At 49.3% G+C, this 14692-nt stretch overlaps 1 protein-coding gene across 1 annotated transcript in view; it reads left to right on the top strand.

Moving 5' to 3' along the window:
- CHN2 (chimerin 2) overlaps positions 1-14692 on the top strand; it is a 261880-nt gene that overhangs the window by 174834 nt on the left and 72354 nt on the right. The window contains exon 6 of the mRNA XM_037041231.1: positions 1091-1376. Coding sequence (XP_036897126.1) covers positions 1091-1376 — 286 coding nt within the window. The remainder of the gene's footprint in view (positions 1-1090; positions 1377-14692) is intronic.

Genomic DNA, 14692 nt, shown 5'->3' with positions numbered 1-14692 from the left:
GGACAGATACTTTCCAAGTTGCCAGCGGGGATGGCTAGTGGCATGTCTTCCGTGATATCCTTATATGGAAGTACTTCAAAAGCTATCAAGTGCATTAGGTATGCCCAGAATTTGCCTATCTTCCCGGCACCCCAGGCCACAGGAGCTGGCAGTCCCAGTGGGGAACCAGGCAGGAGCTACAAACTACAGCACAGAGGCCAAGAGGGGACAGCCAGTGTTAGAGGGAGAGGATGCTGGAAGTTAGACTCCTGGGATGCTGGCAGTGGAGGCTCCCGCAGGGGGCTCTGCACTGTCCCCTCGTTTCCCTTCAGTGGGACTAGCTGGGCTGGGAGGCATGGGGGCTCCACCGGTGGAGGTCAGAGCTGTAACAAGAAGGGGACATCAGGGCCAGTGGGGGCTACTTCCCTTGCAGAGGTCATTGTCCAGTTCAGGGGAGGGATCATGGGGTGTGGCTAGTTCCCATTAAGGAACTTTATAAGTAAGATATATTTGTAAATCAGTTGCTACCCTGACTGTTATAAATGAGAACGATAGGGGCCCAATGGCCTTAGTGATTTCTAGGATTAAATGACACCATGTGACAGGCTGGGGTAAATCCTATCTTTGCCTCTTTCTGGGGTATAGCCTCAAGCAGGTGGCCCATCTCTTCAAGTCTCAATTTTCCCAGGTGTAAAACAGGGATAATGATTGTACCTGGCTCAAAGGGTCTCTATGAAAACTGATTGGAGCCTTGGCTAGTGTAGCTCAGTGCATCAAGAGGCAGCCTGCGAACCAAAGGGTCACTGGTTCAATTCCCAGTCAGGGCACTTGCCTAGATTTCAGGCCAGGTCCCAATAGGGTACAAGAGGCAACCACACACTGATGTTTCCTTCCCTTTCTTTCCCCTTCCCTTCTCTCCAAAAATATATAAATAAAATCTCTTTAAAAGAGACTCAACTCATTTTTAAAAAAAGAAAGAAAACTGAATGGAGGAAAAGCCATGTCAAATGCTCAGTCCAGGGTCCCCGCACGCTCAAAACAATGTGGGCTGCGATTTTTTCCCACCGGTCTCATTTCTAACACTGCCGTGATGCCCACTCTCTCACCGCAGGTTTGGAAACCAGACCTTAAACTACAGGCTCTTCTATGATGGAAAACACTTCGTGGGTGAGAAGAGGTTCGAATCGATTCACGACCTGGTCACAGATGGCTTGATAACACTGTACATAGAAACAAAAGCCTCCGAATACATTTCCAAAATGACAACAAACCCCATCTATGAGCACATCGGCTATGCCACTCTGCTCCGAGAGAAGGTATCCCGAAGGCTGAGCAGGTCTAAAAACGAGTCCAGGAAAACCAGCGTCACAAACGAAGAGCACGCCGCAGTTGACAAGGTAAGATGCGCAGGGGACGGAAACCGTCTGTTTTTAATCGATGCTGACAAACCAGGTGGCTAAATATATAGGTGACGTGCCGAAATGTTGGAGGAAACCCACCCCTACTGGAGGAACTCTAGAATGTTAATGCTATAAGGGACCTTAGAAATCTTCCAATTCAGCCCCCCCCCCCCATTTTACAGATCAGGAAACTGAGGCCCAGAGGTGTGCAGCGATTTGCCCCCACTCATACAGGCAGGTCCAGCACTACCACAAATAATTGTCTGTGACTTCTTTTGGAATTTGAAAAGAAAAAAAAAACTGCTCCAGTAATGTGTTGTGATGAAAGACTCGTTTCAATTGCCAGTAGAGGCGGTGCTAGCTCTGCCTCGGGCGCCCCCTGCTGGCCGAGCGTGCACGTGCTGTTTGTGTGGGTTTAGGGCTGGGGACCTGCGCCTCCGCAGGTCAGGGTTCTGGGGACTGGCCTTCCCTGGGTCACACGCTTTACTGACAGAGATGGGAGCCTTGTCGGTGACGACAGTTATCTCTGGGAGGCTTAGAGGGACAGGCTGTCTTTTTCTCCAAAGCAAGAGTGATAAGCCCATGGAGGATGAAAAACTCCTACCTACCAGAGCTGTCCTGGCTGGACGGGTCGGGCGGGGAGGGGGCTGCGGGAGATCTGATTTTCCTCTCCGGTAAGTCGCGGTGCGTTCGGACGATGCCACCACAGTGTGCTGGCAGATTTGTTGGATGTGTCCCTTCAGGAACCATCTGCTTTGCTTGATCCTCTCTGTTTTCCACTGAAAGAAAGTGACAGCCGGCCACGCCAGTCAGCCCTCACTGGGTCTGTGCTGAGCGCAGCTCCCTAGGCGAGCTGGGGCTGGGGCAGATATAAATGAACGGGGCAGGACCTTGAGCACTGCCTCTTCTGGTGGTCGCTAATCCTTAATTAAACCAGAACAGAGCCCCTCCTCCCCGGGGGTCCATTGTTATCGGGAAGCAAGGGAGCCTCCGGTGGACAGGTTGGGCTTTGGCTTCGCAATGGAGTTGCACCGGGAAGCACCCGCATGAGGGAGAGGGGCGCAGGGGACAGCACAGTCCTATTGGCAGACAGGGGGATGATTTTAATTGATTTGCTAATTGAGTTTGAGAGCCTTGGAGAACCTTCCCCAGAATCACATCAGTTGAGCAGCTGGCCCATGAAAAAATCATTTGCCATTTTTTTTCTATAACTCCGGTGTCTCCAAAGCACCTGTTTATTCTTTTACAAGAAATTGATTTGGGAAATGGTGGGGTTGCTGATTGTTTACATTTTAATGAAAGAGAATGAGGACTTGAGTCCCAACTTTCAGAATTTGTTCCGGTTCAGGCGAGAGCCATTTTTCAGTCTGTTTGCAAAATCTGTTCCAATGTAATTTAGAACAGAAAATATGCACATTGACCTTCCCGGCCGTGACCAATCAGAAGATGAATTGTAAACGAAACCTCTGAAGCGGAGTTGATATTTCTGAATCAGAGGGGAATGCCACCCAAAAAGCAATTCGTTACAACTGCAAACTGCCCACTGGGATGTTTCCAGGAAAAGAGAGGAGCGTGGAGTGTGTGTTTGGGATGAGAGCTCAGAGCCTGGGTGTGAGAATTGTTGTTTCTAGATCCTTGTTCTCCCCCGAGAGGCGGTTTTGGTCAATGACACCTGTGTCTCTAGATGATGCTTCTGTAAGGAAACCTGTGCGACGAAATACAGCCTTTACTACGGACCATCCTATGCTGTATTCATTTATTACATTTAAGTGTTGGAGGAAATGACTCAGCAGATGACAGATCCCTCTGAATGAGCCACCAGGAAAGTACAGGCGTGTTGAAGGAAGGGGTCCAAACTCAGTGAAGGGTTTGCTGGACCGGTGGCCAGGGTGCAGGTTTTCTTGGGCACTAATGACACACAATGTATGGCTTTCCTGGGGGACACTCTGAGCACTGGGTCTGGTCACTTGCTGGGAGTCACTCATTTTATTAGTGGGTTTGTTAAGTAAGTTGGAACAGATACATCTATTCCACTGACTTGTATTGACAGGTGGGGTTATTAAAAGTCTCCATCTTGCCAGAAATTCTATTTCCCTGAAGGGCAGGTCAGAGGGCCGTTGCCATGGAGGCGGTGACCAGGAAAGTGGTGGCAGATACTTGAATGGACTGACCGAGAAGTGCCTGGGGCCCCTGTCTGCTCCGGAGATGGCGGGTCTTGAAGGTTTTAATGGGTGACATGTGCAGGTTTCCTGAGATTTCTCAAGTCTGGACAGCTCTGCAGTTCATGTTCCAGCGTTCTTAAACTTGGTCTGCCCATTTATTGTATCAGTCCTTTCCGAATGAATCCAGAGAAACCAGGTTACCCACAAATCCAAGAATGTTAACAGTGTTAATTGGCAGGAAAGTTCCTACCTACCCCACTGGGTCTGAGTGGTTTCCAGACTCAACCCCTGTCAAGGTGATTAGCAGGGGGCTTGGTTTTAATAACTGTAGATAAGGTGGGGATGTGGGGGGGTGCGAGAACAGAAAAAGTTGTGGTAGTTAGCCAGTAGCATTCTGTTCTCTTTTGGATTCTTCATATAATTGCCTTTGAAAACACTATGGTATATAAGAGCCATCATTCAGAACATTTATTAGAATGGTTGTTGCCCAGTATGGTTTCATTCATAAAATTTATTTCAAAATTTACTCCATAGTTGGAGTACGAACTGGTCTCCAAAACGGGCACTATCAGCACTGTGAGAATACCAGGATTTATCATTTGTCCAGACACCTGTGGCTCGTGAAAAGATTTTAAATCTGTGAAAGGATTTCACGTTCCATCCTCCGAACTACCTCACCAGGCACGTGGGACAGGAATCCTTACCCCGCCCCCTGTACTGGGAAAGGCTCCGTGGTGGGTGGGGAATCAAACTCAGGCTTTCCAGCTCCAGGTTCAGAGCTTCTTGAGTCTGCAGAGCAGCTAGACCCCAACTGGCTCTTATTGTTTGGAGCGAAATCCTTGCTTCTGACCATACAAGGCCAGTTGGTGCTAAAATCACGTGGTAGTGACACAATCTGGTTTGGGAAGCGCACCGCTGTTACCAGCTAGCAAAACTAAACTCTTGGGTAAATAAAGCAGAGCCACTGAATCAAATGTACGGGACAACAATGTTTCCAACAGCATGTTTTCATTAAACAAATTGGGCACCCCATGTTACATTGCATTTGTTCTACTGGAGAAAAAACGCCTGCACCCCTAATATAATGAAAGCCCATTTAAGAATATATTTTTACCAGTTTATTCATTTTACTATTGTTTGCCATTTTTAAAGTTAGAAAATAGCCTAAATGCCCATCGGCTGGGGCCTGTGTAGGTGATACAGCCGAGTAGAGCGACACCTGTCGCCACAGGAAAGAGTGAGGAAACTCGGATGGGCTGCTATGGAAAGAGGACCTAGAGTTATTCGGTGAAAATACAGAGCGTGTGGTATGGTTTTACTTTACGTATTTTTTATGGCCAAATCACAACTATCCACTGAAGGAAGTGAGAACTAGTTCCGTGGGCTGTTGCGTCTGAGGGGCGAGTGGTTGTAGGAGACGCTTCTGTGTGAGTGTCACATGCTGCGAATTTCAAACTGTGATGAATGCAGTGTCCTGATCCAAAACGAAATAAGAAGAAAGAACGTGTTATATCTTCCGTTCACACACGTTAAAGCAAACCCTGAGCAAACATCTGCTCTGCCCCACACATCCCTCTCTCTCTCTCTCTCTCTCTCTCTCTCTCTCAGACACACATACATACACAGGGCAGCATGCAGTTCCAACCCTGGGGACCCTGGACCCAGGCCGTCTTTCTCATCTCAACTCACCGGCCCTCCTTCCCCATCCTGATGGCTTTCTTCTCGAACTTCTCCACACAGCATTAGCACAGACTCTGTGTTTAACAGCCTTTTACCAAAGGTTGGGGGCTGGATGAGGTGCATGATAGCGCAGGACCAAAATGACCCAGTAAAGAGTGCCACGTGACTGTCCCTGGAAATTAGCTGTCTGTTGCTTCCTCGCTGGCATTGCCCCCTCACCCGCCGATGGCCCCTTCAGCTGTGCTCCCCTGGGACCCTTCCCAGTCCTCCATTTTCTATGCCCCTACTCCACCCCAGATCACCTCTCTCAGGCTGACAGGGACCAACTCCCAGGGTCCCCTTGCTTCCGTCTGGCAAGAAGGAAGGCCCTTCATTTTCTGCCTGCACCACCGTGGAAACAGCAGTGCTTTCGGCCTGCTTGTGCATCCTCCCGTGCAAATGAGCTGTTCAGATCGAGCCAATCCTTCCTCAATGCACCCTTCTTCTCTTTTGAAATAAATATTCTCTTTATATCCAGGGTGATCCTTTCGTCGTTTACTTCCCCATGCCCACCCTCTGAACCCACTGGCCTACCAGAGCTCTTTGCCTAGTCTACTTATTCCACCTTTGCCTGAAGCAGCAGGGTGTGCCGGCCCACGGAGAGCTCAGCCACTGTGGGTCATGCTCAGACCCGGGCTGCCCGGGAAGCAGACCTGAAGCAAGGGTCTGGTGCCTCATGATTTGGGGAGGTGCCCTGGGAGAGGTCAAGAGAGGGAACACGCAAGGGAAGCCAGAGCAACGCTTGCTATTGAGCCAGAGCCCTTTCTGGGACTGGAATGGTTCCTAAGAGGAACTGAAGGAGAGCTTGTTCATCCACCACCTCCCGTCCCTCCCATTAACTGAGGGGGCGGTGGGCGCTGCGAGCTGTTGAGTCTTTCCCACACCAGGCTGCGCATGCAGAGAGCCAGCTGGGTGCCCACGGCATCCTGGGAGGGAAGTTCAAGAGGGCAAGTGCTGCAGCAGGTGGAGAGGGGCACTCAAGAAAGTGACCAAAACACCCACCACTGCCCAGCCTGCCTTCCGCCGCTGGCCTCCCTTTCTGGCCTGTGGTCCCCAGACATCTCGTGCCTCTCGCCTCCCGCGCCCTGCGCCTGCTGTCTGAAGTGCCTCGCTCCTGTGACCCGCTGGTTACTATTCACCCTTTAGAGCCCAGCCCAGCCTCTTTCGTAGAGCCCGTTGGCACTCACCCGCCTCTCCTGCTCTGAAGGCTGATGCTGCCCTAGCTCACAGCTATCACAGAGGTTCACACCTAACCTTCAGGATCACTTAACATGCTGCCTCCTCGGTGGTCCTCAAAGGGCGGCCCTTGGGGACCAGCAGCATCAGCTTCCGCTGGGAGGACCTGCACCCCTGGGTTAGGACCTCTGGGGGCGGCACCTGGCGATCTGGGCGGGGACAAGCCTCCAGGTGGCTCTACGTGTGCCCACGTTTGAGAGCCTGTGGTTTGGCTGCCTCTCTCATTCCCTAGAAGCCGATCGGTTAGAGGGCGGGTCACTCCTCAGTCTACTTCCTGAGTCTGAAACGAGGGGCTCGGTAGAGTAAACACTGCCGAGTGAAGAGCAGGCGGGTGACTTTGAAAATGGAGCAGACTGCTTCGAAGTCACCCTATGGAATAGTGTGTCTCCAGTACACCCCAGTGGTACGTCAGAATCTCCCACCGCCTGCTCTCTGTGAGGCTGCATCCTCCCCCCACTAGAATCCGACCCCCCCCCCTTGGCATCGTGAGAAGCTAGGGCCTGGAGAGAAGAGGGTCTTGGAGACCACCTTGTGCAGCCCCTGTGTTTTACACATCAGGAAACTGAGGCACCCTGCTCAGTAGTCTGGAGCATTTCGAAGACATCTAGATAGAGGCCGTGAAGGCTCAGTAACCTGCCAGTCAGACGTTCTCTTAAGCTGAAGGTCTTCAAGCAACCCAAGTTGTATCGACAGGACTCATGAGTGAATGAAAAGTGAGAAACGAATTCAGATGGCAGTTCGTCTAGAAGGTCTCCCAGTCATCAGGACCAGCAGGAATCGGAAGACACATTCACCAGGATTTTGAAGAGAGTCTGATTAACAAGGGATTTCTCCCATGGCCTGGCAGTGGCAGACACAGCGACCTTCCCAGAGCTAAAGGGACCAGAGGAAGACACCAGGGTCACTAGAGTCTGATGAGCGCTGGAATGGAGGCTCCCATAAAAGGAGAGCTCCCCAGGAGGGGGCTGTCACAGGATAGGGGCCCCCCAGTCAAGCGAGGTTCCAGCCCTACAGCCAGTGACCCGCTGCTCCACCTAAGACCTCCTGCTTGAATTTCCCATTGAACTAATCCCCACCCCCTGGAAGCCAGAGGACAAAGGCATGGGGGACACAGTTCTTACTGGTCTGTCTCCCCCCACAGGGGTGAAAGCAGGACCAGGAATGAATTGGGGAGGGGGGACCATGGCAGAGAACAGCCAAGGCAGGGAGTAAGGAGAACAAAAACACATGCCATGCAATTCTGCTGTGCTGTGTGTGAGCCTTGTTCTAACGTCAGGTGCATGAGGTCGCAAGCCATCGCCGGCATGTGAGCAAGCTGCTGGGGGGGGGGGGAAGCCGTTCTCCCGGATGGCTCCACAGTGTGCTGTGGTGGAAGGGATCTTGGTTCTGGGGGCTGGAGGGGTGTTGTGACTTCATTAAGGACAGTTGATTGACCAAGCAGAGGCGCAGCATTCATTTGCCAAAGAGCAAGCCCGAACTGTTCATGTAGAAAGCGTTGAGCAGATGAAAAAGACCCGCTCCCATCACAGAGCCTGGCAAACCTGTAGATGGGCTCCTCGGGAGGTCCCTCGGAAATACTGTGTAACTGACAGAGCCCGCCTTTTCTCGGGAGTCAAGGATAAATGAAGATGAGCATAACTTAGCTAGTGGAAGTGACAGGTACAGTAATGACTCTGGCCATCCATCTTCTGCTGCACACAGAGTCGTAAAGAGGAATGAGATGTAATGCTGTAAGAATGGATTTGAACTTAGATTACATTTGCTCCTGCAACCAGGTTTTACCGAGCATTATCTGAGATTAGAATCCCTTGATGGTGCAGGATTTATCATGCAATGTGAAAAACAGCTAAATGGTTAGGTCAGGGTCTCAGACTGGCTGCAGGTTAGAATCATCCAGGGAGCTTTTAAAATATACCATTGTTTTCGCCTCCTGATTTATTGAATCAAAGCCTCCTCCTCTCCCCTCCCTGCGTGACATTCAGGCAGCTCTGTTTTGAAGGTTCTCTGGTTGATTCTAATGTTCTCAGCCTCTGGTTAGAGGAAAGGTCCGGTGGGGAAGTAAGGTTACTGAGTACTTGGGGGAGTGTTTTCATTTAAAGATACCTGTTTCACCTCATCTAATGTCTCTTCTGTGCCTGGGAATCTTTTATGTTCTGAAATTAGACCCTGGCCTTCTTTCCCTACTTCTGCCTCCACACAAGCCCCCCATGAGAACACCACACTCTGGTGAGTCTGGTTACCTGCATTGGCTCAGAGGTTTGCTTAACTCCTTTTTTTTCCGGCTGCTTCTCCCAGACTATTGGCTCAAATTTAAATGAGGAGGGGACATTAACTGGAGCAGGATTAAGAGAATTTACAAATGGAACGAGGGAATAAGAGTGTCTCTTCCTTAGGGCCCAGCTGGTGGTTCATTTATAGGGCTATAGTTTTCACCCTGAGCCACCCACTGAAATCTACTGGGGAATTTTCAAAAATACAGATGACTAGCTACACCAGCCCTCACCCACCCCGGCTGCTGAAAATCAGACATAATGACTTGAGATAAGGCCTGAGCACATGGATTTTAGGTGCTGCAAGTGCTACTGATATGTACCTGATGCTGAGACTCCCCACTATAGAAGAATAATTAGAGATGACTTATCTTTTATCAGAAAGTTACTCTTTTTACCAGTCCCCCACTATCAGCGGTTTCCCCCAAGGCTAGAGCTTTACACAAACAAAAAGAAAGTTATCTTAAAACATTCAGTGTGTGTCTGAATAAGATAGGCCATACCTCCCTTGTCCGTTTCCCTCCAAAATCTCTCCTGAAACAGAATTTAGAGATGCAGTGCTTGCCGGTCTTTTCTATGAAAGCAGTGCCATCTAGTGGTAGAGAGGCAAGTTACATGCGACAATCTCAAAGGACCACAGATGTGGGAGTAATGAGCAGGAACAAATTTGCAGCAATGAATCCATCGAATCCTCCTGCTTCCTCGGGTTTTATAGCACAGAGCATGCTGTGCAATGGCTAGGGGGTGTCTCTTTTGTATTTCATGCTCATTCTTTGCATAAGCAGGTGGGCAGCTTTGCCAGCCTGGCTGCTTGGCAGTAAATATCGTCTCAATGATCTGAGTCACTGCCGTTCCGGTCCAGAGGTACCCAAACTTCTTGGCCTTAGAGCCCTTTTTACTTTTTAAGATTACTGATGCCCCAAATAATTTTTATTTATGGGGGTTACAGCTATTGGTATTTACTGTATTAGAAGGTAAAATTGAGAAAACATTAAATGTTTATTCTTTTAAATGTAACAGTAACAACAGTAGTAATCCCATCATGTGTTTGTGTAAGTAACATATTTTGTGAAAAAATAAGTCCATTTTCCAAAATGGAAAAGTAACAGTGAGAATAGTGGCATTGTTTTGCCTTTTTGTAAATCTCTCTAGTGTCTGGCTTACTACCCAACAGCTGGGTCCTCACATCTGCCTCTGTACACAGTCTGTGCTGATCTGTTGCTGTGTTTGAAGTAGAGGGAGAGGCCCCATCTTCACACAGGTGTATCATTGGAAAAAGAAGAATGTTTTTTATAGCCTTTTTAGGTAAATGTGATTGTTACTATTTTCTACCATAAAACAACCACTTAACAACACGTAAAGGGGAGTTTCAATGCCAACCAGTAGAAGAGACGATTAGTAAAAGTAGTTTTTGACACCACGGCCTCCCTGACAGGATCTTGGGGCCCCCTCAACATGGGTGGCCCACCCTTTGAGAAGCGGTTTTCTAGGTGGACATTTGATGGGTGGAAAGCACACTTTTTAGAGCACTTTACATTTGTATGTCTTCAGGGAGCTGTATGGGAGGAAGTATTGTGCCACTGTTTGTCACCTTTGACTGTGGAGGTGAGTGATTCTGTCCCCTAGGACTGCTGTCCACCTGTAGAGACTGCGGCAGGGTTTGCCCTGATCACGGCCTCAGGGCCACTATCCCTCCCTCTCTCAGTGTCTGTGCTTCCGGTGGAGTCAACCTGTCCCCTGACCCCAGAGGTGGGTCTGTGTCTCAAGGCTAACCCAGGGGGTCACATTTCCTCAGCTGCTGTCGGTGCTTCCAGGATAGGCATAAGGTCAAGTCAGAGCCAATGAAACCAATAGATCCTCACTGTGAGTCAAGGATAGAGGCCTTTCTCCCTTTTCCTGCGGGGCTGCATTCAACATGAAGTAGGTCTGGGGGGCTGAAGCCTTCTGGCTCCCACACAGAGCAGAGGAAGTGCAGCCTGGCAATGGAGAGAGCCTGGGTCCTGAGGACTTTGAGCCTCTGAGGAAGCTGCCCTGGGGCCCGCCGCCCTCTCCCAGATGGTTCGGTGAGGTCAGTCTATTCACTCCTGTTTGCCTTTTGACATGGGCACTGGGAATGTTTGTGTTCCGTGGAGATACCTGCAGTCTTTATAATAATCTCCGACTCACCCCACCCCCATGACGCCCTCCACCCCCTTTCCCTGCGCTCCCTGCTCACCTCACCCCTCACCGTGGTGGAGAAAGCTCAGGTATTCCAATTAGGGTTCCTTTTCACTTTAACTGACTAACCCACACTTCTTTAACATGCTGATGTCAAACTGTGAAAGGGGACATCTGGAGTTTACTAAAACAAGTAGGCACATAGCACCTGGATTACCAGGTAGACGTGGGAGACACCCCAAAACCACTTCTGGTGTGCATCTCTCCATCTCGTGCCCCCTGGCTCTAAGGAAGTGTGTTTTTAGACACTTAATTGTAATATGCACATACTGAAGATGAAGGCAATGTTCAAGAGTCCTATGCAATCGGGTCAACTACATTTTTCTCTATTCATGATATTGCCAGAAAACCTCTTTAAAAAAAATGGAAAGAAACATCGCCCCATCGGCAGTGTTGGGTCTGACCAGACATCCAGCATGAGACCTCGCAGGTTGTCAGTAGTACGGATGATGGAAGCTGGAAACCTGCAGACCCTGGGGAAAGAAAGGTCCGAATTCCACCTGCAGTCTTTGTGCATCAAAGTTCGTCCATAAAGGCTGGTGGGGTTTCCCCAGATCAGCCGTGGGGAAGAGAAAGGTTTCGTTTTCTGAACGATTTCCATCAACAGTCGTGGAAACACGATTGTCGAGGCTACAGCGCAGGTTATTTGTTGCTGGCACCGGAGTGGGTTGCAGACCCCGCATCGCTCAAGGCTCCATCAGGAGCATCTGGCTGGGTTTTATGGTGATCGTGTATCGATATCCCAGCTGGTTCTGTTTCTCCTGACACAGAATCACTTTGAAGTTTCCCGAAAGTTAATATTTCACTTTGTCTCTGTCCTCACTTAGGAAGCTAATGAAGTCCAACCATCTGAAGAGTGAGTTCAAGTTCACAAATGCAACTTTACTGTTCTTATGTGACTTGGTGGCTTTAAAAAATTATGAAGGACTCACATAACTGTCATTTGCAAAAGATCCTTCTTTAATACTCAAATTGAGACTCAGAAATAAGACACAGAAGTATGAGCTATGCAAGACACAACACGCCCTTATCATAATAAGAGCAGTTTTAGTTTAGAATACATAAATCCATGTTATGCAGTTGATTAGATAAGGGACTTTTATTATTTTTTAAAATATTTTATTTATTTATTTTTAGAGAGAGGGGGAGAGAAGGAGAAAGAGTGGGAAAGAAATATCAGTGTGTGGTTGCCTCCCACATGTCCCTACTGGGGACTGGCCTGCAACCCAGGCATGAGCCCTGGCTGGGAATCGAACCAGCAACCCTTTGCTCCACAGGCCCATGCTCAATCCACTGAGCTACACCAGCCAGGGTGGACTCTTGTTATTTTGAATCCTGAGTGATTTGTGATCTTAGGAAAGTTATAATTACAAAAAAAAAAAGCCTAACTTTATATGTCTCAATCATGGCATACTTTGTCATTCATTATGAACCTAAATTAGTTTATTCTGCTTGACAGCACTCTGTAAGTTTCAGGTTCCTATCCTTTATCAGCAAGGAAGCTTGGGAGGCCCAGTGATCTGCCCAGGGTCACAGAACTAGAAGCTGCAGGGCCTGTCCCTAGTAACTCATTCAACCCAAAGCTGCTGCCCCTCCCACCCTACCACACAGACAAAGGAAACGGATTTGCTTTGTATTTAAGTAACAGCTTCTAAACAAAACAGTACAAAGGGAATTGTCTCCCTCTTCAACTATCAGGACCCAGGTGTCTCTGTGGCAGGGTTCTAACCAGCTTATCCACCTGACTAATTTGTTCTAATGAAGAAGAACCTATGGCTAAGGGTGTTTGCCACAGATAAATGTGCCTACCTCTGTGATTTCTATAAGAAAGCCCCTGGGCACAGCTTTAGCCAGGGGCTGTATGAATTTTAAAAGGATTTGGCAATAACGTAAAGCTCCAGATACCTCCACTAAACCCCAAAGAGGGAGCTATGAAATGTCTTCCTTAACATGCCTGTATCTCACTTAGCCAATTATGGAGGAACAAATGGGGAAAAAAGGACATTAAAGCCACAGTTACCCTCATGAACATTAGAAAGTAGTGTAACACCTGGTCCCCCCTCACCACACCCCCTTCCCCCCAGGGTAGCTTTGAATCACCAGCTGAAGTCGGAGATTGTAAAATGATGGTCCTGGAGTTTTTAAGCCACTGAGTGTTTGTCTTCCAGTAAGTTAAAAGTAAAAGTCAGTGAGGTCACTAGCACTCAGTGATCTTACCCGTAACCACCCAGCTGGTTAGTGAGCTGGAACCCGGCCCCTGGCCATCCTGACTTGAAAGGCTGTTCAAGAGCTTTCTGGCCACCTGAGAGTAGGCACCTTGAGGGGGCATGCCAAGTCTTTCGCGACTCTGCCTGCTTGCCTGGTCGCCCCGCACACAGAGGCGCACATCTCTCCACCCTCCCCCAATTGCTCCCCCAGCTGTGTGCCGGGTCAGCACCGCAGACCCATTGGCATGTTCCGAGCACACAGCTGGTTCCGTGCCCCACAGCCTTTACCAGCGTCTTCCAGCTCTTCGCCGTGTTCCTCCTCTCCTCTCACCCCACCAGTCCCCTGCTTTGACTGAGGGAGCCCTGCCTGTCGTTACAGGCCATCCATTTGTCTTTCTAAAACTTCTGTCTCTAGCAGCAACTCAAGCTTTCGCAAGCTTCTCAGCCTGCTTCAGACGGCCAGGCATTCCTGACCTGCAAGGTCCTCCTCACCCCCAAACGGTCTACCCGGATGTGTCTTCCTTTGGTCACTTCTCTGTGGCTTAGGAAAACTCCGACTGCACCGAGGGACTGTACAGGAAGGCTCATTCATTCATTCATTAATTCATTCATTTTTTAAATCTTAATCATATCGCAGTGTTCACAGTAAAACAATAGTTCCTTAATGTCATGTTTGACTTTTCATAATTGTCTCAAAACACCTTATTTACAATTAATTTGATTGACACAGGATTCAAACAAGGTCACTTTGGTTTGGTGGCTGTCTCTTCAGGCTCTCAATCATTCATTCTTCACTGTTAATAATTAATCATAATTAAATATTCATTGGGCCCCTCGCCTGTGCGAAGGACTTTTCTTTGCAAAGCTGGCAGTGGCCAGCTGGGGGTGGGCCGGTGTCCCAAGCGAAGCCAGGGAGCCCCTGGGTCTCCGCTAGAGGATGAAGGATGATCCTCTTCCTTTCTCAGGAGGACTGCTCGCGCACTTCCAGCCTCGGTTTATGAGCCAATACACTGCCCTTTCTTTTTGTTCTGGGGCTACGTTGGGTCCAGCTCCCGTTTCCTGCAGCCAAAAGAGCTCTAATGGAATCGCAAGGGAAAGCAGGCCTGTGCCTGGTCAAGAAGAGCCTTCGAGAGCGGGGAGGAGGGCGGGCAGAGCCTGGTCACAAGGAGGTGTGGGCTCTTGGCAGATGAGAGGGTCAGTAGGGGACGGGAGGCTAAGGGAAGGGTGAGCTTGAGGAGGGCCCTGGAAAGCCAGCTGAGGCATTGGGACCTGATGCCTAAAAGTGTGAGCAGCTGCCAGAGGATGGGTGGTGGCGTGGAGGGTGGACCAGAGTGGAGAGAAACCGGGGCCCTGAGGATGAAGATGCAGCAAGACAGAGGCATCCACATTGTTAGCTTCAGAAGCCAATAGCTGTCGGCAAGTTTTTTAAAGCCCCCTTTTCCATTTTCAAATGACGACACTGTTACCAAAGCTGATCATCATCCTACTCTCCTTGATCTCAG

The sequence above is a fragment of the Sturnira hondurensis genome, unplaced genomic scaffold (assembly GCF_014824575.4).
Source record: "Sturnira hondurensis isolate 20B ecotype Veracruz unplaced genomic scaffold, ASM1482457v3 Scaffold0002840, whole genome shotgun sequence".
Classification (NCBI taxonomy): Eukaryota; Metazoa; Chordata; class Mammalia; order Chiroptera; family Phyllostomidae; genus Sturnira; species Sturnira hondurensis.
This window is presented reverse-complemented; position numbering and strand designations above follow the sequence as displayed.